This window comes from Mobula hypostoma, chromosome 3 (assembly GCF_963921235.1).
Source record: "Mobula hypostoma chromosome 3, sMobHyp1.1, whole genome shotgun sequence".
Lineage (NCBI taxonomy): Eukaryota > Metazoa > Chordata > Chondrichthyes > Myliobatiformes > Myliobatidae > Mobula > Mobula hypostoma.
The window spans coordinates 188,178,441-188,206,060 of NC_086099.1; the positions used below are offsets into that span (position 1 = coordinate 188,178,441).

Here is a 27,620-nt window from a genome sequence, read left to right on the forward strand (position 1 = left end):
TGTCTGGTTCTATTTATCATTGTCCTATCCATGCTACCCCATTCTTCAAATTTTTGCTTTATTGTGTTCATAAGTCCAACCAGTAGTCCAGCACTGCATTTAATTACCTGTGAATCTTTACTCTCAGATCCATCTATTTTTCCAGATCACCGAATCAGAATGCATAACCTTGTTCAATGATAAGGGACACGAGGGAAACAGTTTTGTCCCAGTATAAAGGGATCATAAATTTATAAATGCTTGGTATTGATTTGTACTGGATCAGAGGTTGAGGTCAGAGTATCCAATATTAACACTCTCTGCTAAGAATTAGGATTGCATATTTCATCTGAAAGAATTCTGTTCCCAAAATGTTTTATCTCATACCTCAAAAAATCTCTTCCTAAATCATGTTTGACATTGTTTAATTTGTAATTCTCCCAACATAAAATCATTAACAGTGTTAGCTGAATCTCCATACTCGATCCTTCAGTGCTCAAGTTGAGCAGAACTCCCCATCAGGAGCATTGCTCACTACATTTGCCTTTGGATGCTCTGATGGACTAGACCCACTAAAAGGATGAGTTTGTACAGTTGTCAGGATTTTCTACATCCCTGATACTTGTTCTGACCTCATGTTCCAACACTAGTCAGAAAAATAAATTCAGTAATTTATCAAATCATCAAAATTCAGAACAGTAATCACTGTAGGATGCGGCCACTAGGCTCTTACTCCCTTGTACTCCTCTTACTCTTACTCTTCTTTCCTATTATTACTGCAATTTCTTTTCTAAAGGCAATTATCAAACTACTATTGAATTCACCTACCCATCAGCTAAAACATTGTGAATCCTGATCACTTTTTCTGAAAAAGTTGTTCTTTGACATCACCTTTGATTATTTTGCTAGCACCATAAGATGATTCCCTCTGGTTATCAGTTTCTCAACTATTAGAAAAATAGTTTCACTTTAATTAAAAGTAAAGCAATGCAAATGCTGAAATAATATCTATGTTTCTGTCTTCACACTGCATATTTCCTAGAGTGAAATATGCTAAGTTTCAGTATGTCTGGTCTGAATATAATACTTCAGCTCGAGCTCATCCAGAATTTACTTTGATTTATTATGCCATATTTCTTTTTACAAGCCATGGCTCTTTTTATGAATATTAGTTGTCCATATTAATTTCTTTGATCCAACCAGCTACCTCTCTTTGGTCCAGAATCAGGCATTCCTGAGAAAACTTTTCATTTTTGGCCCTCTACAGAAGTGTGACATATTGTGTTCTGCTTCTCAATTTCAGTTCTATTAAAGTTAATGGAAGCAAATTTCACGTATGCATATATCACTATCAGATGGGAATAACTTTCTAGTCAACACTTTTCAAAACCTTAGCCAATTTTATATCCATACTGCTCCTGCCTCTCTTATCTGATTGGGTTCGTTTCTGGTAACAAATGCAATACGTTGTACTTCATCAAATACTATTTAAGTCCATTAACACAACACAAATTGCATGGACCCTACCAACCCTCTTAGTTACAATGTTAATGTCAAATTTATCAAATCACGCTGGCTATCTTTAATTAGTTAATAAGTATGAATGTTGTGACTGTGAACTGAGTCACTAGAGAGACACTGAAGCAAGTTGATATCAATTCATCATGTCTATATTCATCACAACAAGCAGGCAGTCTCCTGGAGACCCTCTCAGTAGAGTCTCCCAAACACAGTGTACATCATTTTTTTTTATATTCTTGAGCACAGTAACACAGGTAATTCAATACAATTTCAATAGCTACATTTCAACATTGAGTCTGATAAAGCTACAATGGGAGTAACTTCCAAATGTTCATATACCTTTCCTGGGACAAACTAGTTCACAAGGATGATCTGAAATCTTCTGAGGACAGAAATTCTAGGTCCCTGAAACTAAAGTTGTGAGGAGTGACTCTGAGTACACAAATATCTTAGCTGCTGATAGATCAAATAAACCTGTGACTGCATTTGATGTGTTATGTTTCAGTATCAGATTGGTCTGCAAGCTTCCTTGCAAAATGGTGCCATGGTTGCCTGGTTTGATGTAGACCAATTAACATGCCTTTATTCTCTTATGTTTGCCTGATGCACACAAGAATGTCCCAGGGTCACTGCACTTTGCAAGCCATTTCAGCAGGCCCCTGCTGTGCGTCAGAGGCCTGTGTTCTGTGGATAGTACTGTTTGCTTGCAAAACTTTAGCAAGATCTTTGAATGGACTTCAAAAAAGTATCTTTCAAGGTTCATCATGGCAGGTTAGTCAGGAAGTTTAGACCACAGTGGAACCAGAAGAAGATAGGAGGTTGGATTCATAATTGGCTCAGTGATAGGATGCAGAGAGTGATGGTCAAGGATAATTTCTCAGACTGTTATTCTGCGTCCTGTATATGGCCACAGGGGTTGGTGATGGGACCTGTCTTGTCTGTAACTTCTATAAACAATTTAAATGCGAAAGGTCAGTAAATTTGCAGATGATACTAAAATAGGTGGTGTTGTACATAGTAGACCATAAGATATAGGAGCAGGATCTGGCCATTCAGCCCATCGAGTCTGTTCTGCTGTTCAGCCATGGCAACCCGATTCTCCTGCTTTCTCCCCATAATCTCTGACACCCTTACTAATCGAGATCCTATCAACCTCTACTTTAAATATACACAATGACTTGGCCTCTACAGCCATCTGAGGCAATGAATTCCACAGATTCATACCCTCTGGCTAAAGAAATTCCTCCCCATTTCCTTTCTAAAGGGGCATCCTTGTATTCTGTGGTTAAGCCCCTGGTCATAGACTCCTCCACTATTGGAAACATTCCCTCCATGTCCAGTCTATACAGACATTTCAATATCCTATAGAGATAGTGTAGAATGTTTTGAAAAATTACAAGGAGTTATTGATTAACTAGGTATTTGGGCTGAGGATTTGCAAAGGGCTTTCAATCCAGATAAATGCTTGGTATTGCATTTTGGGAGAAGAAAATATGTAGAACTTGTACAGTGAATGCTAGGGCCTTGCGTGTGCTATGGAGTAGAGAGACCTGAGAGGGCAAGGGCATATTTCTTTAAAAGTGTTGTCCCAGGTGTATAGGGTGGTGAAGAAGGTACTTAACACACTGCCTTCATTAGTTAGGGCACTGAGTTAGGTTACAGTTATATAAGACATTGTGCAGCCACACTTGGAGTATTTGCATAGTTTTGATCACTCTGTTATAGGAAAGATGTACTAAACTAGAAAGTGTGCAGAAAAGATATACCAGTGTGTTTCCTGCAATTGTGGACCGAATTTACAAGGAGGGGTTACATAGACTGGGACTTTATTTCCTGGAGTGTAGGGAAGGTATATAAAATCATAAGGGGCATCGACAGGATCAAACTTGCAGTCTTTTTCCCAGAGAGGGAGTGGGTTTCAGGTCACTGGCAACAGATTTAAAAGGGACATCGGGGGCAGCTTCTTTATACAAAAAGTGGTGCTTATTTGGAATGAGCTGCCAGAAATAGTAGTTGAGGCAGGCACTCTAACAAAATTTAAAAGCAATCTATATAATTACATTGACAGTAGAGGTTTAGATGGATAGAGGCCAAACATTGACAGGTGGGGCTAGACACAAGGCCATACAGTTGACATGGATAAGTGGGCTTGTTTCCATGCCATTTGGATCTATGAGGCTGTCCTTTTAACTCCAAAATGGTTGTGGCTTGCAATTTACATTAAGAACTATAGACTGATTCTCATTTGAATTAAAGCATGGTATATTTATATGATTCTATAACTCCTGAACCCCTAACAATGAAATGACTGCTTTATTTGGCATATATCTTAAAGATTTTCCACCAAAAGATGATAAACATGATCGGTAACTGATGAGTTTATACTTCCCCATTCATTTTGGAAAGGGATGTAGTGTTTGGAATCATCCTGTAGCTTGACATTGCATCAATTTCTAAGAGTAGCATATTTTACATAATTTACACTTCAGCAAATTTGCACCAGGTGGTATCAGCCTTTAAATATTTCCATTCTTCATAGGACTTGTTCATTGTTCCTCATTCCTTATGACTCGATGACTACCTTTATTCCATCAATCTGCTTATTTATCATGGTCGTGTCAAATGTCCTCTTTCTTGGTAACAGCACCACAAAGTACACATTTAGAAGCTCAGACTTGTGGTCCACCTCCAGAAAGGAAATCAGCTGATTGACATCTCTATAAAGTTTTTTAATGTGCCTATTGAAGACCTTTGGTTTCCTTTTACATTAGCTACTTATGAATGTCTAACTTTTGAGAGAAAACATCTCGATTAAATATATGCTTATATAAGCATATAGTGGAGTTTGTTCCCAGCAATTGACTTATGCAGATATTTCCATCACAACTATTAATTTTTGCATGTGAAATAAATAGGCTGTATCTTCCATAATATCCACCACTAACTAGAGAAAGCCAAAGGGAAGAAAATATTCATCACAGATTCTGTAGTATTTGTTACAAAAAGAAATACTTCAGGAATAAATGCAACAGCAACAGCAACATGCATTTGTAATTGAAGTCATGGGAAAATATAATATTTCACTGCAGCAATATCTACCTGTCAAGGTGCATGAGCAATGATGTGAAGTGAAAGTCAGAACAAATGGACTATTTGACTGCATTGCTGTTTTTTTTTATCCAATTTGAAACAAAACTTATTGATCACCAGTGGAAATAAGGGGAAGGAGGAGATTATTTCAGATCAAGAAACTTTGATTTTATTGCATTACCAGAAGTTTTATTTGGTGTATTTCCTTTCATTTTCAGCTGCCTCATTGCTGAGTATCCAAACAGATGAGCTACAGGAAGCTCTCACCTCTCACTGTGTAGTGACTCGAGGAGAAACAATTGTGCGTCCCAATACAGTCGAGAAGGCAACTGATGTCAGAGATGCTACAGCCAAGGCTTTGTATGGCCGTCTCTTCAGTTGGATAGTCAACCGCATCAATGCCTTACTAAAGCCAGAGACATTTCTGAGGTAATAACATCATCAATCATTTTTGCTCTATTTAACTGACTCGCCATAAGTGGGGAATCGATGAGTAATAATATCCCTTTCTAGGAAGCAACCTAGACGTGCATTTCTGCAACTTGATCGTCATGCTTGCATGTTTAGGTTAATTTGTCTTTCAATCAAAGAAAGAAAATATATTTAGTAAGTCTTGCCTGCTGTTTACAAGTTTTTCCTGAGGGACACACACATTTTATAAACCATATTAGGCAGAAACACAATTATACATCCAATATAAAACTATAAACATTTAGGTGTGTTTATTACAAAAATGTAGATAACACAATCCAATAGATTTTGGCTGCAAACAAAATTTTACACCAGATTAAATTATGGATTTAAAATAATTGTAGAAACTGAAAACATTTAAATTCGAGTCTATGTTTTAGTATCAGGAGATCTGTGACATGCATATTTGGGAATATTACTTCAAAGAATGTTGAAGGCTGAAAATCCAGAAAAATATCATATTTTAGGTTATATTTATATGAATTAAATGGCAACTTTCGTTGATTACTAGATTAGGGAACTCAAGGTAAAGGAACTGTTAGGAGAGAATGATTAAAATACGATAGAATTCACGCTGCAGTTTGAGAGGGTGAAGCTAAATTAGATGTTTTAGGATTACAGGGGAGTAAAGGGAATTACAGAGGTATGAAAGAGGAATTGGCCAAAGTTGATTGGAAGGGGTCACTAGCACAGATGATGGCAGAAATGCAATGGCTGGAATTTTTGGGAGCAACTCGGAAGTAACAGGATAAAAACATCTCAAAGAGGAAGTATTCTAAATGGAGAATGAGGCAACCGTGGCTGACAACATAAGTCAAGGACAGCATAGAAGCAAAAGAAAGGACACATATTGGAGCAAAAATTAGTGGGAAGTTAGAGGATTTGGAAGCTTTTAAAAGTCAGTAGAAGGCAACTAACAATGCAATAAGGAGAGAAAAGATGAATTATGAAGGTAAGTAAGCCAATAAAATAAAAGATAATACAAAAGGTTTTTTCAGATATATAAAGAGTGAAGGAGAAGCGAGAACGGATATCGGAGCGCTGGAAAATAATGCTGGAGGGGTATTAATGAAGGAACAAAGAAGTTGCAGATGAACGTAATAAGTATTTTGCCTCAGTCTTCACTGTGGAAAACACTAACAGTATGCCAGAACTTTGAGTGTCAAATGGCAGAAGTGAGTGTAATTGCTATAACTAAGAACAAAATGCTTGGCAAGCTGAAAGATCTGAAAGTGGATAAGTCACTGAACCAGATGATCTTCATCTCTTGGTAGCTGAAGAGATTGTGGAGGCATTATCAGTGATCTTTTATGAATCCTTAGATTCTAGAATGGTTTCGGAGAACTTACATTTGTATGGAACTTCTGCAAAGACTGTACCCCAAATTAACAGATCTTGATTAAATTAGACCTATCTCACAACCATAGCCAGTTTAGGCAAAGAAAACCAATACAACTATCTCACAACCATGGCCAGCTAAGACAAAGAAAACCAATACTCTTTTACAATTAACACTCACAGAGGCTGTACTCTTGTCTCAACCTAATATAACACAGAACATAGACCGCTATAGCATAGTAACTGGTCATTCAGCCCACAATGTTATGCTAATCTAATTGAACTTATATGTAGTTGCCTAACTAAAAAGCAAACAGAAATATTTGGGATAAGACCATTCCCAGAAATGTTCCAAGTGACTTTGATAAATAATGCTGCACGACTGCATCACCTGGAAGCAGAATGCTATTCTAACGCAACTATCACAGAGGAAGCAAGCCTACATATATAGATACTTGACAATGCATTCAGTAAACTTCATCAATATAATATCAAATTCAAAAACAGCTTTGTGCACCTTGGCAAACAGAAGTGATCGCCTTAGATAAAAACATTCTGCAGCTTGTTTAAGTGAGAGTTGAATCCATCAAAGATGGCAAATCTAAAAATGTTACTGAGTTCCATTTACCAAGATATGATCCAATTTTCTGCTTTTCTTCTCCTCAACCCTGTCATAATATAGATATCACCTCCAGCATTTTGCATGTGTTCCTTCCGTTTACCTTATTCATTGAGCCTCATGTTGCCAGAACTTCTGTTGCTGCTTCTTTCTGGTATGCAGTTAACTGGTGTCACGAGAATAGCTAATTTAGGACTGTGGGTGTAAAACCCCATCCCACTCTCACCACCGACATGGAACTCTCAAAAAAAACCCTATCTTTTGTTCACTTTACTGACTTGTATGCCCATTCAAGACAACTAATTTATCACTAATTAATTTATATTACAGTGATGCTGATAATAATGTTGACAAAGGAACAGACATTGGAATTCTTGATATATTTGGCTTTGAGAACTTTAAGAGAAATTCCTTTGAACAATTATGCATTAATATTGCCAATGAACAGATTCAGTTCTACTTCAATCAACACATCTTTGCCTGGGAACAGGTATCGTCAATTTATTCTGCAATAAATTCTGCTTGTCAAAGGATCTGAGATCATTTTAAAGATGCCGTAATTAGAATTAACATTAATCTTGTTTATAGACATTATGTTATGGGATTGTTGAAAAAAAAATCACCCAATATGTCAATGAACTGTACATCAGAATCAGATTAAATATCACCAGCATATGTTGTGAAATTTGTTAACAGAGAAGGAAAATTTGCTAGCATACCCCAATCTGATCCCAGGCCTGCTGAAAGTTAGTTAGTTTATCACTGTCATCTAAGTTGGCCTAGAAGGCAAACCACGCAGTTCATGGTCAATCAATGTTGCTTTTGTCAATGGTAACTAATTTACTTGAATGAATATGAAAACATTCTTGCAGTAAGGGAATCTTGTATTAATGTGTCTCAGTGGAAAATCTCTATAGTTTCTGCGGTAGTAGTAGGAAAAGCTCATTAGCACCAACATATCCAATGGGATAATCCACTGGTGGGATTGTGTCTTTTGGCTATAACCCAACAGCAGCAATGTATCTAGCATGTAAATCACATTTGCATCAATGTGTCCACTGAGAAAACTTCATTAGCATCAACGTGCCTTCTGGGCAAATACCATTAATGTTGATGAAGCTGTTGGGCAAATACAATTTGAATCAACATGGCTTTTAGGCAAATCCAATTAGTAGCAATGTACCTAAGGGTGAAATGACATCAGCATCGATTCATACAACAGGAAAATTCCATTAACATCAATATGCCAGTTGGTCACATCTCATTAACATCAACCAACCTAACAGGAAAATTTCTTTTGATTAAGACGTTGAGAAGGAAAGCTCCATTATGTACATTTTACACAATGTAATTTGAATCAAAGGTATTCACTGTGAATAAAGGGGAATGAAAGCACAAGTATGAGAACCATTTTCTATCAGGGCTAGTTCAAATTGTCATCAGTGGGAAGACGACCATGAAGTGAACTGTTTAAATGACTTACACATCTAACGCACAGAAAGGTGCTCAACTCTGATTCAGACAGGCTGACTTAATACGCACTGTCATTACAGAGCCTTGCCTCAGCCAGAAAAAAATCAAATGTGAAGGATGCAGTTTAGAAAATAATAAAGGGGCTAATGGAAAGTGGAGCAGTAATCGTGCTCTCCATCGGATGCTCACCTTCACAGATAGGATTAGAAACATTAACTGGCTGTTTAAGGAGCCACAGTTGTCTCTTTATTACAGACAGAATACGGATGATATAAAGGCCATTTTTTGTGGTATTAATGCATTTGATTGAAGTTATTTGTGTTACAAGGTCTAGCTGTCTCTGGAAGTGCTAAAAAGCCCACTGATGTTGCAAAAGTTACTCCATCAGCCTGATGCTATGAACTATCGATTCATTAAAGGGCCATGAAAGCATTTGCTTTGGTTGTATTCATTGGTCTACAGTTACACTAAACACTTAGAGAACATTGTTAATAGGCAAAGTTGCCACATTTTCTAGCTACAATAAAGTCACACATTGCAGAGAGGTTTAGGTGCATTGTTTATGTATTAAAAAGCTTCAACCCAACTGCAACCTGCCTTAAGCCTGACAGGACAATGTTAAAAGAGCTGGAATAAGAGGGCAAGCACCCAATGCACTTCTGAGAACAGACTTCCTTATATAATGAAGCTGTTTGCCTCAGATTTTAAGTTACATCCATAGGTGAGGCTAACTAACTAAAACCTGGCAACTGAAAGAAGTCAGGGATAAAGGCAAGGATGAGGTAAGGGGACTGCCCAACAGAGCATGAGAAGGACTGCTTCTCCTTAAACAACAATTGCTTCTTTACCCGTGAGCATCCTCCCCCTATAATCAGATCCCATCCACCGCAATCACTGACTTCCCCTTTGATATGATCGTCTTCCCCTACCACAACCACCAGTACCTTGCTCTATCACTATCCACAATAGATAGAGGCCTGCATCAATCATCTAACAATTCTACTATTCACCTGTACACCAGAGGAACTTTGCATTAGCCAGTAAACCCATCAACCTGCACCTCTTTGGAATGTGGCAGAAAACAAGGTCACCTGAAGAAACTCGCTAATTCACAGGAAGAATATACAAACCTTATACAATCAGCACCAGTGTGGAAGAAAATTAAGCCAGAGAATTAAGGATCAACAAACTCATGAGAATAGCAGGATAGGAAGCAGATAGGGTCTGTCTAATTAATAAAAGGTCCTCCTAGAAATAATAAACTGATAATGAACAAATGTTGTGTTTAAAGAGGAAGAGAAACCACTGGCCTTCAAGGCTGCAAGACTGATGCCTTGTTTTCTTGATTAATGGGGGAATTGATTGTGTGTGTGTGTGTGTGTGTGTGTGTGTGTGTGTGTTTGTGTGTGTGTGTGTGTGTCTAGGTACCCGATGTCTAATTTTGTGTAAGGTACGGAAGCATTTGGAACCTTGCCAATACGGGCTAAACAGCAGCTCATGACCTCTGCAAACTGCTGAATTGCATGTATTCTAATGTTTAAAAGACGATGCTTATGCTCACTTAAGCAGAGTCGTAACTGGCTCTCTGTGATCACGTAATAAAGTAATTAAACCGAATATCGGGGTTTGTGTCTTCCTTTGTCTAATTGATGATCATAATTTTCTCTAACAACCAGGAATAAAGACTGAATTAGCTGTGGAAAACATCTCGACAACCCAACTTCATGTCACTTCCACACTGGCTCTTAATTTCTCTCCAAGTGCCCTTCTGCTACGTCATACCAATAAATCACCCTACAACCAAGAATCAAAGTGCTACTGTACTCCACTACAGCACCAACTTCACCAACTTCTCCTGGACTGCAAGTTCTTTAGCCCCATTTTCCACCATGAAAAACTGAAGCTTATCTCTCAGGTCTTTGTCCGGGAGTCGGGGGGGCGGGGTGCGGAAATACTGTATATAAAAGCAAAGGAGGACAAGCTCCCAAATTAGAATTTCTCTCTTCTCTGAGAAATTCTGACCCAGCAAAGTTCTTTGCTCCTGTGACCTTTTCTCAATCAAACAAAAATCAAAATCATTTGTGAAGAATCAATGGGAAGAAGTTAATTGTTGACATCTTGGGTCTGTGTCCTGATGCAGGGTTTTAACCTGAAACATTGCCAGGTCTTTTTCTCCTATTATGCTGCTTGACCTGCTGACTTCCTCCTACAGATTGCTTGTTGCTCCACATTGCAACATCTGCAATCTCTTGCATCTCTAAATAATCCATCCTTAATCAATTTAAAACCTCTACAATTTACAAGACAAATTCGCTTAGCAATATTATATATGGAATATGAGTTAATGAAGAAGACAATAGAACTGAAGTATGGCAGATGCTGGAAATCCGAGACAAAAACTGAGATTGCCAGAGATGTAGCAAAAGGTTTCAGGTCAATGAACGTAAATTGCTGACTCCTCTTCTCTCCTCAGATACTGCCTCAGTATTTCCAAGAACACAGTGGAATCAGATTAATGTATTACTTTCTCTTCAATTCTCCCCTAGAATGAATATCTGAATGAAGGGGTGGATGCTCGGTTAGTTGAATATGAAGACAATCAGCCACTACTGGACATGTTTCTGCAGAAGCCCATGGGCCTTCTCGCATTGCTAGATGAAGAAAGTCGATTTCCCCAAGCCACTGACCAAACACTTGTCGGCAAGTTCATGAAATAATGATTTAATGATCAATGATTTTTGTTAAAAAAAAATATACCATTAAGTTAGGCTATGCCTTTTTGCCAAGGTTTGGGGTTGTTTTGACAATACTATCTCAATCATACCCTATAGACTGTAAACATATTTTCATTCCTAAATTGCCTTAGAATGCCAGCATCAGTAATAAATTGCATTTTGTCAACAGGGAAATTTGAAGACAATCTCAAATCAAGTTACTTCTGGAGACCAAAGAGGGTTGACTTAAGCTTTGGAATTAATCATTATGCAGGAAAGGTGAGCACTCATCAGTATTCAAGTCCTAACTTGAAGAAAATATAAAGCTCAATCTTGTACATTCAATTCAAATGAAAATTCTAAAAAAGTTCAATATCCATTAATGGGTGTTCATGGCTTTGTTTTCACCAAAGTAATTTAACCTTTCATCTCAGCAATTGTTATCACTAGGAACCTTAGTTTAGAGTTTTGGGACTACAGATTTAGCTGCCCTATTTTTGGCCATCTGGTGTATTGACATATGGAGCTATATTTAGTCTTAAGTCTTTTGTGTGCAACTATTCTCACTGTAAACTCCACCCCTTTGAGTCAAGGGTTAGAAGAAAATCTCTTGGACCTCCTTGCCCAACAGTTAACGAGGCTTTAATAACTCAGTTTCTTTGTTGCTTGTTACCAACTGAGACACCGGAGATCTTTGATATCCCCAGACAAAGTAGTTTTGTCATTGCCCCCAAACAAGCATTAAGCCAGCTGGTGAAACACTAGGACAAAGCCTCAGAGAGACTTAAGTCTTGTAACCAACTTTGGTGGAGAATTCCAAATTTCTTTTCATTCTGGTATTGAATGACCAGTGTCTTAGTTTGAGTCTATGAACCTTGGTGCTGGACACTCCAGGTGAAGGAAGCATCATCCCTGCATCTACCTGTCAAGCCACATTAGAACTTCGAATGCTTCAATTACATTAACTCTCACTTAAAACTGATGAGTAAGTATACCCTGACGTCAGACCTGCTCATGAACGCTCCTCCCATTCTCCACCCAGCTAACAGGAGTTGCCTGCTATTCGTTTCCAACTCATCACCTGCAGCCTATTTAAATCCAGCTCTCATCCACACTCCTGTTCAGTCATCGAACCACCCAGCTGCTCCGAGCCTTCAGTTACCTTGTTACCTGTGGTGTTAAGCGTCTGTTTTCTCTTGTTTGGTGGCCCGTTATGGAAGACGATTTTGAGAATCAGAATCAGGTGTAATATGTTCAAAATAGAGGAAAAAATGCTGAGGTGGTGTTCATTGGTTCATTGTCCATTTGGAAACCTGATGGCAGAAGGGAAGAAGCTTTTCCTGAAACGTTGAGTATGTGAGATCATAGGTTATGGTCCTTTACTTTTCCTGACACCTGCCTGCTTAATCTTTTCTCATAGATCAATCTACTCAAAGCATCCTTTACAGATTTGTCAAACATGATTTCTTTTCCATTAGCTTCATATAATTCTGCCCAATCCTATTATTTTATTGTAACTACCCTGTTATCTCTTCCCTAAGGATACTGTCATATAGAAGTCAGATTAAATGGACATTATTCCCTGTTTTGGCTCTTTTCCTCCTTTTGTAAGTACTAGGTTTGCATATTCTACCTTTTAAGTCTATGGGATCTGTTCTCGAACGGATGGAATTTTTGGAAGGTGACAGCAGTGCATGCCGCATCTCCAGACGACGTAGGTCATCAGACCCTATGGCTGTGATGGTGAACCTATAGCATATGTGCCCAAGATGGCATACACAAAAATTTAGTTGCCTCGTGGCATGCCATGCCACTCCTCAATTCGTTAAAATAGACCAATAATAAAAGATATGCATAATGAATATGTTTACTGGCAAATGAAATCACCAATGATCTTTTAGAACCTGAGATCAGTGATACGTTTTCACAGGAAACAACTCATGCCAGCTTGACAGTTGCGAGAACATGTAATTTTGAAGAATATGTTTTGAAATCCTTGCAGACCTGGTGCAGATATCAGTATTTGGATAGTAAATGGTTACGATAACAGTACTATAAAGACATTATGTTATATTTCAATAGTTTTTAAGTTTAACATTAATAATTTTTGAACTGGCATTCTAAAATGTGTAATTCATTTCAATTTCTCTCTGTTATATTTTTCTTAATAGTAAATAAGGGATACACAGAAATAAGCAATCGGACTCAACCCTTTTCAATTAAAAACTCCATAATTATGTTACTAATTCATTAATCAATGATAATCTCTGTTCAAAATTGTCTTAGCATGTGAGAGAATTTTTTAGATTACCACTAGTTTGGGCACATGCACTCAAAAAAGTTTGCTACCTTGTCCTAGAAGTTTAATGCCCTTCAGTGTCAATAACTTCTCCATATCATGTCCTTACAAATGCTAATTTATTTCAACTTGTCAATCATCTTGAACTATTGTTCACCAATATTTCCTTTTGTGTGACTCACTTGACAACAGACCCAAGTATTCTTTTAATTTCAGTAGTTTCAAGGGCAAGCACCAGTATTGTTAATCAATGAGCTCCAGATTTTTATGTGTGAAAGTGACAATAAGACGACTGCCTTTCACTTTCATTTCTCTGTCAAAAACTGTACACAGCTAGGGTAAATAAGGTGGAGAGCCAGAATGAATTTCCCAGGGGAGAAATGTTGAATAATAGAGAGCACAGATTTCAAGTGAATGAGCAAAATGTAGGGGGAATTATAGGGCAAGTTTTTCTTGCACAGAAATGGAAAGGCGCCTGGAATGCATGGCCAGAAAAGTAGTGGAAGCGGTTATGACAGTGCCTTTTACAAGGCAATTAGATAGACACATGATCATGCAGGGAATGAAAGTATATGCATGATGTTCAGGCAGAAGTGATAAGTTTAATTGGCATCATGCTCAATTGAAGGGCCTATTTCCATGCTCTACTCTTCTATTACCTATGTTGTACACTCTATGACAAAAAAAAACTGGGATTTCTGGGCATGCACAGTGGAAATACAAATGATGCTGTCGTCATTTCAGCACACACCACAGGAGCACATAACTCAAGGAAATCACTTGAACAAATGTTTAAGCAGTTGATATTTTGATAGAAAGTGCTGATATTGCCATGAACCACTGCAAGAATTTCTCGTGTCCACAGTCACCTTCAGGGCCCTTGTGTCAGCCAGTGAAAATGATGAAGTCCTGAACTTACTGGCAATTGTTTCTCAGAGTGTGTTGTAGTGTTGGGCACCAATTCCAATCACTTACACTAGGGAAGTCTGCCAGGTTTTGCCCGGCATAGGAACAGCTTCTCCTTCATGAGAATTAAGCCAAACGGCTGTGAGGAACCAAGTTCTGGCAAATGTCCCTGCAAGCAATAGAAATCTGGCTGAGTGGTGCCACAATAACAACCTCTTACTCAACATCAGAAAGACCAAGGAGCTGATTATTGACTTCAGGAGGAGGAAACCAGAGGTCAGCCCTCACTGGGGGATCAGAAAAGTGAAGAGGTCAATAACTTTAAATTGCTCGGTGTTATCATTTCTGAGGACCTGTCCTGGGCCCAGCACGTACAGTGCAATGAAAAACTATTCAGCCCCAACAAATATTTTCACATTTTACTGTCTCATTTTCTAAATTTAAAATATATTGAAGTAGAAATTTCTTGAGCTAATCGATAAAACATTGTGCGTCATGACAATTCAAAAGAAAAATTCCAAAACCTGTCAAAAATTTACTGAAAATTAAAAACCAAGGCTGTAAAACTATTCCTTCCCTTTGTAATCGCTACACTAACTTTTCTCAACTCACCCAATTAGCTGATGTAGAAAATTGGCAGATCACCTGTTTTCAATGAATTCATAAGAATAAATACCCTCTCTCTGTAAGGTCCAACAGTTTGCTAGACTTTCAACAGACCAAACCAAAATGAAGACAAAACAGCATTCAAGACAAGTCAGGAAAATGATAATGGAGAAGCACAAATGTGGGGAAGGGTAGAAAGTCATCTCAAAGGCACTGAACCTACCTCAGAGCTCAGTGCAGTCCATCTCGAAAAGTAGAAAAAATATGAAACCACATCCATACTGCCTAAGTCAGGCTGTTCCTCTAAACTTAGTCACTGGAGAAGAGCAGCACTTGTAAGAGAGGCTACTGTGACACCACATTCACTCTGAGTGAGCTGCAAAATTCAATGGCTGCAACTGGAGATGAAGTTCATGGCTGCACAATATTTAAGGCTTTGCACAAAAAGGGTATTTATGGAAGAGAGGCAGGAAGAAGGCTGGCTATATCAAGGAAAACATATCGTTGCCCAGAAAGACTTTGTAAAGTGCCACTTGGAAAATACTGTAAGGATGTGGAAGAAGGTCTTATGGTCGGTTCAGACTAAACTGAAACTTTTTGGCTTCAACGCTAAGTGGTACACGTGGCGTAAATCTAACATTGCACATCAGCCAGGTAACACCATCCTTACTGTAAGTATGGTGAAGGTAGCATCATGAGATTGTTACAAGATGCTCCCAACCACGTCAGCTTCTGAGATTTAAATGTTCTAACCCTCCGGAGTACTGATAGCTGGTGTGACCTCTTTAAGGGCTTAGGATGAACCCGTTAATATATAATCATGTCTTGGGTGCCAAGAATTAAGTAATTAAGGAACATCCGAACATATGATCAGTGCTCAGTTCTAAGCCTACCAGTGATATCGCCTAGCATCTGTTTAGTGCTCTGATCCAATTTGCTACTGTGCCACAAACCTTGCTTGGGATACCCCAGCACTTGGGACCAAACCATCCTCATCAACGACTCCCATCACAGCTATGGGGATGCTTTGCGGAAGAAGGGTCTGGAAATCTGGTCAGGATTGGTGGGAAGATGAATGTCGCTAAGTACAGAAAGACCCTGAATAAAAACCCGCTAGCATCTGCCAGTAAGTTTAAACTGGGGAGGAAGTTTGTTTTTCAGCAAGAGAATGATCCAAAGCACTCCGCCAGAGTGGTTTGAGGGGCATCAAATGAAAGAAATTGATGCCCTTGAGTGGCCCAGTCCTGACCTTAACCCAGATCAACATCTCTGGCAAGACCTCAAGACTGCTGTCCACCGTCATTCACCAACTAATCTTGTATAGTTGAGCAATTTTGCAAGGAGGAATGGGCAAATCTTTCTCCATCACTATGTGCTAAGCTAATAGAGACTCATCCAAAAACACTTCTGTGAGGGATTCAAGTAAATACTGAGCAATGGAGGATGAATACTCTTGAACTGCTGACACTTCAGTTTTTAAATTATTAGTTTTTCTTGCTTTACAATTTTCCCTTTTTGGGCTCGTGTGAAAAAAGGAGCATGTGATTCACAAATAAAAATTCTCGGTTAAATTGCTGGAAAATCTCTGGATATAACTCTCAATTTTGTGAACAAAGGTTTGGGGACTGTATACTTTCTCAAGGCACTGTAAGTGTAATTATGAAGATAGCACAGCAGCATCTTTACCTCCTTAAGAGTTTGCGAAGATTCAGCATGGCATCTAAAACTGTGACTAACTTCTACAGATGTGTTGTGGAGAGTATATTGTCTGGCTGTATCACAGCCTGGTATGGAAACACTAATGCTTTTGAGCAGAAAATCCTGCAAAATGTAATCAATATGATCCAGTTCATCACAGGTAAAGTACACCCCACCATTGAGCACATCTTCATGGAGTGTTGTTGGAAGAAAGCAGCTTCCATTTTCAGGAATCCCCACCAACCAGGCCATGCTCTTGTCTCCCTGCTGCCATCAGGAAGGTACAAGAGCATTTACTACCCCTCAACCATTAGCTCCTGAACAAGAGGTGATAACTTCACTCAACTTCACTTGTCCCATCCCTAAAATGTTCCCACAACCTATCGACTCACTTAATCAGAATCAGAATCAGGTTTAATTTCACCACCATGTATTGTGAAATTTGTTAACTTTGTGGGCAACAGTACAATGAAATACATGATAATAGAGAGAAAAAGAAAACTGTGAATTAAGACCATAATACCATAAGACATAGGATCAGAATTAGGCCATTTGGCTCATCAAGTCTACTCTGCCATTTAATCATGGCTGATCTTTTATTCCCTTCCTCAACCCTACTCCCTAGCCTTCTCCCCATAACCTTTCATGCTGTGTCCAATCAAGAACCTATAATGCTCTTCCCAATGACCTGGCCTCCACAGCTGCATGTGGCAACAAATTCCACAAATCCACCACCCTCTGGCTAAAGAAATGTTTCCGCATCTCTGTTTTAAATGGACACCCCTCTATTCTGAGGCTGTGTCTTCTACTCCTTGACTTCCCCACCATGGGAAACATCCTTTCCACATCTCCTCTGTCTAGGCCTTTAAGTATTTGAAAAGTTTCAAAGAGATCCCCCCCTCCTCCTTCTGAATTCCATTAAGTACAGACACAGGGCTATCAAACGTTTCTCGTATGATAACCTCTTCATTCTCGGAATCATCCTAATGAACCTCCTCTGGACCCTCTCCAATGCCAGCACATCCTTTCTTAGGTGAGGAGCCCAAAACTGTTCACAATACCAAGGTGAGGCCTCACCGGATTTTTGGATTTTCTCCCCGTTTAGAATATAGTCTGCACGTTTATTTCTACAACTCCTGCCCATTACCGCTGTTCAGGGCCACAACATTCCTTCCAGGTGACACAACACTTCACCTGTGACCCTGTTGAGGTCGTCTATTGTATCCGGTGCTTCCACTGCAGCCTCCTCTACATTGGAAAGACCCTTCATAAATTGAGGGATCGCTTCATTGAGAACCTCAGCTCCAACTCATAGTCATAGTCATAGTCATACTTTATTGATCCCGAAAGAAATTGATTTTCGTTACAGTTGCCACAACCAAGAATAGAGTATAAATATAGCAATATAAAACCATAAATAATTAAATAGTAATATGTAATTATGCCAGGAAATAAGTCCAGGACCAGCCTATTGGCTCAGGGTGTCAGACCCTCCAAGGGCGGAGTTGTAAAGTTTGATGGCCACAGGCAGGAAACTGCCAAAAGTGGAATGTGCTGGCAGCCTACCATTTTAATTCCTATCCCCATTCCTGTTCCAACGTGATGGTCCATGGGCTCCTCTTATGCCACGATGAAGCCACGTTCAGGGTGGAGGAGCAACACCCCATATTCCGTCTGGGTAGACTCCAACCTGATAGCATGAATATTGATTTCTCCTTCTAATAAAAAAACAATTCCTTCCCTCTCCCCTCTTCTACTACTCCTCTCTCTGGCCTACTACCTCTTCACTACCAGCCTATCACCTCCCCTGCTGCCCTTCTGCCTTCCCTTTCTCCTACGGCCCACTCTCCTCTCCTATCAGATTCCTTTTTCTCCAACCCTTTACCTTTCCCACCCACCTGACTTTACCTATCACCTTCTAGCTAGTCCTCCTTCCCCTCCCCCCATCTTTTTATTCTGGCATCTTCCCCCTTCATTTCAGGTCCTAAAGAAGAGTCTCAGCCTGAAACGTTGACTGTTTATTCATTTCCATGGACGCCTCATCACCTGCTGAGTTCCTCCAGCATTTTGTGTGTGTGTTGATCTGGATTTCCAGCATCTGCAGAAACTCTTGTCAAACTTTAGTTTTCGTTCCTTTATTTTAATTGTTTTACTCTACACATGTACCAAATTTTTGTTTAAGAGATTTAATAATATCAATTTGTCTCTAAATGTCAAGTTTGTGGTTTAACTCACTGTAAATGTTCCTTCTGCATTCCATGGGTAAGATTTCCTCTGGATTTATGCTGAACTGGTCTTGCCATTTCGTAAGATCTCATCAATGATGATAGAACTGGCTTCATGTCATAAAGGGGTCTCAAGAAATCGACTGAGTAACCATGGAGGCAATTGTGGGCAGTTCATTATTAACAATAAATCCGAGCCATTAACAATCCAGTCCAATTAGAAAATAAATGAAAATCAGAATATTACTCATGCTGGAAATCCGAAATAAAATCAGAAAATGCTGAAAATGCTGACTCAACAGGTCAGGCTGCATCCATGGAAAAAGAAACAAATCTGAGTATTCCAGTTGTTCAGTTATTTCTGTTTCTCTTGGAGTGTGGCAGAACAAGAGATGAACTAATTGAGGTGTATAAAATCATGAGAGGTGTAGAAAGGGTAAAAGTACATAGTCTTTTTCCCTGGGTTGAGGAACCAAAAACTAGAGGGCATGTACTTATGGTGAGAGAGAAGAGTTTTAAACTGAACCTGAGGAAAAAACTTTTTACTCAGAGAGTGGGCAGCATATGGAATGAGTTGCCAGAGGAAGTGGCTGAGGTAGGTACATTAACAACATATGCTGTATAAGACATTTAGGCAGGTTCATGGATAAAAAAAAGTTTTTAGAAGGATATTGGCTAAACGTAGTGAAATGGGATTAGCTTAGATGTGAATCTTTATTGGCATAAACCAGTTGGGCCAAAGGGCCTGTTTTCATGCTGTATGACTTGATGATGCTTTTCATAGATCCACCTAACCTACTGAGAGTACCCATCATTTCTGTTCCCCAATATAACATACCCTAACAATCTATTACTTTACTCGATAAGGGCAAAGTAACTTTCAATGCTGTACTGAAACATGATAATGATTAATAATCTATCTGCTTCTAAATCACAGGAATATACCGTTCACTTTCTGAAATATTATGCCCATTCCTTAAACCAGCCAATGCTACTTCATCTATAATTTGGTGATAAATCTTCCTTTCATTTCCAACATGAAAGAACATCATTATCCCATTGAATCTATAGAACATAGAACAGTGCAGCACAGAAACAGGCCCTTTGGCCCAAGATGTCTGAGCTGAACTAAATCTCTTTTGTCTCTATGTGATCAAAATCCCTTAATTTCCTGAACACCCATGTGCCTCTCCAAAAACCTCTTAAATGCTACCTTTGTATCTGCTTCTACCACTATCCTTGGCATAGTTATATCCTATATCATCTCTCAGATGGACTCAGGACAATTTGTGGTAGCAAATTAAGCTCTATATATTTTTGGGATATGGTAAGAAATGGATGTAACCACGGAAATGCATGCTTGCATGGGGAAAATGTACAAACTCCATATTTGAAATCATTACCAAACTTGGGTCACTGGAGATACAGTATGAGGCAGCAGGCTCAATGTCTGAGATACTATTAACTATAATCGGTCAGATATCTTTATATTTAAATGTCATCATTTATATAAGGAATAGAGTCCAAGTAGTTCATTGCTACCAACTTCTTCAATCACCTTTTTAAAATACCCCTTGGACCTTTCCCATCAAACTTCAGTCCTTACTTGTGATAGTGACCTAATTGTTACCTTGTCCTTCATACTACAGGTTCTTTATAATGCCAGTGGCTTTCTTGCAAAGAATCGAGACACTTTGCCAGCAGATATTGTCCTACTTTTGAAGTCATCTGATAATAAAATTACTCGGGAGGTTGTAACACACCCACTTACAAAATCAGGTAAGACTTTGTGATTAAGGATTGCCAAAAACATTGTTTTTCTATTAAACATGAAGGACTTAGTCATTAGTTTATTACAGGGAATATTTAAATTTTTCACATTCCTATGTTTTTCAGTTCCATGTAACCAAATCAAAGGTGTCAAAGCAAACTGGTATTTTGTTTCATACAACTTGTCTGAAGTTGGTTTGAATTCTGTTTAGCTGTTTGTAGCAGCTGCTTGCTGCATTGTGAAGGAGGACTTAGGCCACGCTGTTGCATTTCTTCACCATGGGTTCTGTTGTTCATTTGCAGTATCCTTGTGCTTGTGTTTCAGATCTCATTCATTTTTTATCTATAAGGTTGTGTGCTCCAAGAGCAATTTGGTCAGTTGTGTTACTTGCTGTGCTAATAGCTAATTTGCTTCCGTGCCTTAATCAGAATCAGAATCAGAATCAGGTTTAATATCACCAGAAATGTTGTAAAGTTTGTCAACTTTGCAGCAGCAGAACAATGCAATACATGATAATATAGAAAAAAAACTGAATTACAGTTAGTATATATATAAAATTAGGTGTGTATATTAAATAGTTAAATTAAAATAAGTATTAAAATAACAAATAAAAAAAAAGTAGTGAGGTAGTGATCATGGATTCAATGTCCATTTAGATATCGGATGGCACAGGGGAGGAAGCTGCTCCTAAATTTCTGAGAGTGTGCTTCAGGCTTCTGTACCTCCCTCCTGACAGTAACAATGAGAAGCGGGAATGTCCTGGGTGGTGAGGATCCTTAATGATGGACGCCGCTCCTTGAAGATGTCTTGGGTACTAAATAGGCTGGTATCCAAGATGGAGCTGACCAATTTTGCAACTCTCCGAAGCTTACTTCGATCCTGTGCAGTAACCCCCCCCCCACACCTCCTCCTGTCCCCCATACCAGATGGTGATGCAGCCAATCTGAATGCTCTCCACTGTACATCTATAGAAGTTTTCGAGTGTTTTAGGTGACAAGCCAAATCTCACCAAACTCCTAATGAAATATAGCCACTATCTTGCCTTGTTTATAGCTGAAATAATACAATCTCTGCAAGAAGTGGTTCTTAAATATGATATTACAATTTCACCTGAGCTTTGCTTTAAAACAGATCATTCTCTGGTAAATAACTTAAGCGAAAGACTTAGCTAAAATGACTTAGTTTATAAACTGTAAATGGAGGGCATTCATAACAAAACAGACATTGAATAAATATTGAAATCAAGAAGGTAGCAGGGAAAGGATAGATCCACTCAAGGCCAAAGGAGGCAATTTATGCCTGGAATCAGAGAGAGTGGGTGAGGTGCTAAATGAGAGCTTTGCATCAGTATTCATCAAGGAAAAGGACATAGATAATGGTGAGGTCAGGAAGGAGTATGTTGATATTCCAGGGCATGTTGATATTAAGAAGGAAGAAGAGTTGGGAGTCTTATGAAAAACATTAAGATGCATATGCCCCCAGGAATCTGTCCCCGAATAATGAGGGAGACACGGGGGCAGATTGCTGGGGTCTTGATACTTTGTGCCCCTTGTCTCCTCTGTAGCTGCAAACCAAGTCCCAGATGACTGGAGAATAGACAGTGTTGTTCCTTTGTTTGAAAAGTGTGATAGCGACAGTCCAAGAAAATATTGACCAATAAGCCTTAAATTAGTTGTAGGGAAATTATTGGAGAAGGTTCTTAGGGGCCAGAGTTTCTCATTTTTGGAAAAGCCTAGACTTAATATGGGTAATCAGAATGGCTTTGAGGAGATAGGGAAGGATAGGAATTTTGGATAGGAAAAGTTTAGAGGACTTAGAGAAATATGGCCAAATATGGGCAAATTGACTAACTTAAAAGGGATTCTTGGTTGATAGGAAGCACCTGGGCTGAATGGCCTGTTTCACATCTATGTGACTCTATGATAAGGAGGATTGATAAGGGTAGGTAGTGGGTATTGTATTCATGAACAATATGGGATTTCGAGTCAAGATGATGCCAAGCTACAGTTTCCATCAAGGTTGTGGCTCAGTTTATTTGTTTTTTTTTAATTTGTAGGAATGGTTTTGGGGAGAGAGAGGGGAGTAAGGGATCAGTTTGGGGTTTTTAGGGACTGGATGAGGGGCCTAGTCCTTAGAGTCTAGGCCTTTGTTCTGTACTCCGTGTTTGAAGATCAGCAACAACGTGCACAAAGGATGTACGTGGATAGATTTCAGGGTGACAAGCGCTGTGAATGAAGACCAGTGAGATGAAGGCTTGTGCCCCACTACTCCAGGTGAACAAGTATTCCATGGGATCAGTGTGTGCACAGAGGAAACACAAAGATCAGTAACGCCACAGATATACATTGGCAAGACCAGAGCTTGAGGACTTTAGCTTGGGTCCCATCATCATAGAGTCCAGAGATTGAGGCCTGGAGTTCAGGGTCCTGTTGTCAGCAAATCCAGAGATTGAGGCCTGGAGTTCAGGGTCCTGTTGTCAGCAAATCCAGAGATTGAGGCCTGGAGTTTGGAGTCCCATCACTGGCAATCAAAGCCATTCAAAGGTCAATCAGAAATCCAAAGGTTAAGGCCCAATAGCCAAAGTCCCAGATCCGCAAGTCCACTGCAGAAGTTGGATGCTCGATGTCTGTGAGTCCATTGCAGGCTGGAGGCCCTGAAACGGCCTGTCCTTGACTTCAGCAGTTGGGACTTTGAGTAGAAAAGTTGGGAAGTCATGTTGCAGCAGTATAAAACTTTAGTGAGATCATATTTGGTGTATTGTGTTCAGTTCTGGTCACTGCATTACGGAAAGCATGTGAAGGATTTGGAAAAGGTGCTGAAAAGGTACACTAGGATGTTGCCTAGATTGGAGAATATTAGTTATAAGGAGAGGTTGGACAAGCTCGGATTGTTTTCTCTGAACTGTTGGAGACTGGACCTGATAGAAGTATGTAAAATTATGAGAGACAGAGCTAAGCTTGATAGTCAGAGATTCCCCCCCCACCCCGGATGAAAATGTCAAATACTAGAAGGGCTAAGTTTAAAGTGTATGGGAAGAAAGCTTAAAGGAGAATCAAGGGATAAAGCTCCTTGTACTGAGTTTGGTAGACCTCTGAAACGCACCACCAGAAGCCATTACAATCATAATGTTTAAGAGAAAATTAGACCAACACATGGACAGCAAATGGGGGGGGGGGTGGAATGTAGACGACTTATCCCTTTGTTCAGTGGCCAGCACAGTCATGGTGGGTTGAAAGGCCTGCTCCTGCACAGTAGTGTTCCTCGTTCAAGAAAATGGTAGAATGCCCATCTTCAAATTAAAATTGCTGGTCTTCCTCTCCATGCCTTGTGGTGCATCAGGCAGCAACCTTGCTCTTTGTTTTTTACATGGTCAAGTTGCTAGCTTGATGCTCAATGCAGCATGGATGGAAAGTGTACAAATTAAAATGGAAAATATATTTTTGCAATTTGTTTGTAAATTCATTATTAGAACAATCACATAGAGTCAGTGAAGCAGTGGTGCTTCCTCACAAGTTATGAGCAACCGATCAGATATACGGAAAATCAAAATAAAGTGCAGATGCCTGAAATCTGAAATGAAAACAGAAAAATATTGCTGTAAATACTCAGCAGGTCAGGCCAGATCTATAGGAAGAGAAACAGAGTTAATGCTTCTGGCTGAAGATCATCCATCAGATCTGGTAAGGAGGGAAAAGCAGCTTGCTCAGCTGCAGGAAGCGTGGGGAAGGGAAGTTAAAGCTAATCTGACCACGGGGATAAACTGTAAACCAGGTTATCTTGTAGATGTGGCTGTAGAAGTAAGTATTATCAAAGACAAGAAGGGAAGCAGAAACCACTGAGAGAGAATGATAGGAATGGCATTAGAATGGGAAGGGTCCCTATCAATCCTTATCATGTTTTATGGATGTATCATGGCTTGGTATGGTAACTGCACTGCCCGTGACCACAGGAAACATTGGAGTTATGGACAGAGTTCAGCATATCACAGAAACTATCTGCCCCTTCATGGTCTCCATCTGTAAAGTAGCCTGCATAATCAAAGACACCCACCTACCTCTGTCATTCTCTCTTTTCTCCTCTCCCATCATGCAAAAGAATACACAAGCCTAAAAGCCCTTATCACCAGGTTGAAGGACAGCTTCTACCTCGCTGCTATAAGACTATTGGATAGCTTCCTAGTCTGCTTTGCACTGTACATCCATACATGTGACAATAATAAATTAATTCTAATGTACCACTGTCTGGTCTTTGGCCAACATCCTGGAAAGGCAGTGGAAACAAATGCACTTTCCATTTGATGACATACACAATGTCCCCAGAGCTGGTAGATACCTGCAATTGGAAATCAGAGTCACGAACACAATTGTCAAACATAACAACAGACAATGGTTCATGCTTCAGGTAAAGGGGAAAAAAGTATTAACATTTCAGAGCAATAAGCAAAGATCACTAATGTTGAGTGTTAACTGATTAACTCTGCACAGATGCTACCTGACCTACTGACTGGTTTCAGTGCTCCCTTTTTTTAACTTAAGATTTTCAGCACCTGCAAGGTTTTGCATTCATTATTACCAAGTCATTACACATGCAAATGTTTACAACTGTGCAGCTGTCTTTGGCTAACTAGTGGACCACACTGAAAACCATCTCTACATATTAAAGAACCATCCTGGGGATTCTTGGCTTCACAACAAACAGTCCATATGAGTGGAAACAGTGATGGCATCAACATTTATAGCATAGATTATGTCACTGACTATGAATGATTTTATACCAGGATTGTACACAATCTGGTTTACTTAGCTTAAACAAATTCCTTTCAGTCTCTAGATATTTCGGACCTATCCACAACTGTTTTAAAACTGTGGACTGTCTGACTATTGATTACCTACTTAATATCCTAAATTCACACCTCATTGCCTGCTTGGTCACTGAGGAAATTAATACTTATCTCCAGAAACTAAGAGGATAATCAATATCTTTTCACAGAGTGTATATTTAAAAGTCTCAAGATTATCTTAGAGTGCACTCCTGTCTTCTTTTTCCCCGTAAAACATTTTATAATCTTGTTCTGATGAAACATTTTTAATTTTTATATTCCTTCTGGACTGTTTCACAAAGGTCAAGTGTTTATTTGCTAAGTCAAAGAATGAGAATCATTTTCACTTACTTATTCATTACATGTCTGTTAAACTCAGGAAATTTCTATCTCCCAGATTAGCCATTTTCCAAATGGTATTTTCAATTTATATTACTCCAATAATGCCACTAAAAAGGGGAATAAATTTATAAGGTAGTTCAAGCTTGTAAGGTAAAAATAAATATCATGCATTAAAAATATTTTTAGAAGTAACTTTTACCTTCTATTCTCTTTACATAAGGTTCTCCTTTCTGTTACTTCCAGATGTACTCAAATGGGTTGGTTACCTAACAGTGGATTCTTTTTTTCTACATATTAATTGTGGTCAATGTTGAGACCTAAAATCTAGACTTTGCTTTCATGAATGTTTTCATGTCATTTTTAATTCTGTTACTCTTCTGCTATGGTGTACTGCTTGTGTATCTGACATATCCCAGTAAATGAAAGTCAATAATTTCTTTACTTACAAAGCAGAATCATCCTGCAGGTGGGAAGTCACCTAGTGGCATTTACAGGAGGTTTGATGAGTAAAATATCTCAAATCCTATGAATGAAGTTTTCCCTTGTGAAAAAAAAAATGCAATCATGGTCTAATTATTTGTGTGATCACATCCGATGGCTTTAAGATGAAGCTGATGCAATCAACAGCGAAGTCAGCAGTGGGTGAGTGAATTCTGAAGGAAAGATGAGAGGAGAAAAAAATAGATTATGGTATGATTAGTGTAAAAATTGGCATTTAATGATCAGCTTGGACTCAGTTGCCAAAGTACCTATTTCCGTACTACCTCTTTCTATAACTCTATGACACGACTCCATGTACCGCTGGACTAGGAACTAAGAGCTGGGGAATGAGATAAGATTAATTTTATTTTGAGCTTACTGCAAAGTTACAGGCCCTTCTGGCCCAATGAGATCCTGCCACTCAATTACACCCATATGACCAGTTAATCTTCTAATCTGTACGTGTTTGGAATGTGAGAGAAAACCAAAGCACCTAGAGGAAACCACATGTGATTGTGGCAAGAATACATAAACTTCTTAAAGGCAGTGATGGGAATTGAACTCAGGTCACTGGTGTCGTAATAGTGCTATGCTACCCTTAACAAGTACTTGATCTTGGCAATGACACAAAGGGACAAACTGCCCCTCCTGTGCCATGAATATCAATGGTCTGGATTTTGTCATTGCCTTCAAACAGGATTAGAGCAATCTATATCTGGAGGGCCAATAAGCATAAAGTGTCATGCTCCTGAATCAGCCTCATGCAAGGTATACCTTCTTCCAGGGTTAGGGGTTCTGCAGGACCAAGAACACAAAGGAAATCAGAAAGATCTAGGCTTGGGCTGGGTCCAAGTGGCTCGAAGGGAGAGAGTCCTGAGCTGGGATGGAGTGTCAAAACTTGGACAGGGCTTGTTCGGAGCCTCAGGATGGAGACTGCCAATGATTGTTGGGGTGAGAGGAGACAATCACTCACCAATAGGAGGTATTTAGTTTAGAGGGATTGGGTATTGGTGGTAGCCTGGCCCAGCTATAGAAAAGTATTTTGTTCATACATTACACTCACTTGTCTTCTTGGAACCAATAAAATTAGAGTAGAAGCAAGTCATCCCCAGTCCTAAGCGACTGAATAAAAAGAAGAATTTTTGAGCATGATTCCAAAATAGTTTTCTTCACCATTCCTTGACATTTAGAAACATAGAAACATAGAAACATAGAAAATAGGTGCAGGAGTAGGCCATTCGGCCCTTCGAGCCTGCACCGCCATTTATT

The 27,620-nt window shown here is 39.2% G+C and overlaps 1 protein-coding gene across 1 annotated transcript in view; it reads left to right on the forward strand.

Moving 5' to 3' along the window:
• The window catches only part of myo3a (myosin IIIA), a 437,289-nt gene that overhangs the window by 260,271 nt on the left and 149,398 nt on the right, over positions 1-27,620 (forward strand). Inside the window, exons 18-23 of the mRNA XM_063042509.1 lie at positions 4,809-5,019; positions 7,349-7,508; positions 11,038-11,191; positions 11,396-11,484; positions 20,589-20,718; positions 23,200-23,253. Coding sequence (XP_062898579.1) covers positions 4,809-5,019; positions 7,349-7,508; positions 11,038-11,191; positions 11,396-11,484; positions 20,589-20,718; positions 23,200-23,253 — 798 coding nt within the window. The remainder of the gene's footprint in view (positions 1-4,808; positions 5,020-7,348; positions 7,509-11,037; positions 11,192-11,395; positions 11,485-20,588; positions 20,719-23,199; positions 23,254-27,620) is intronic.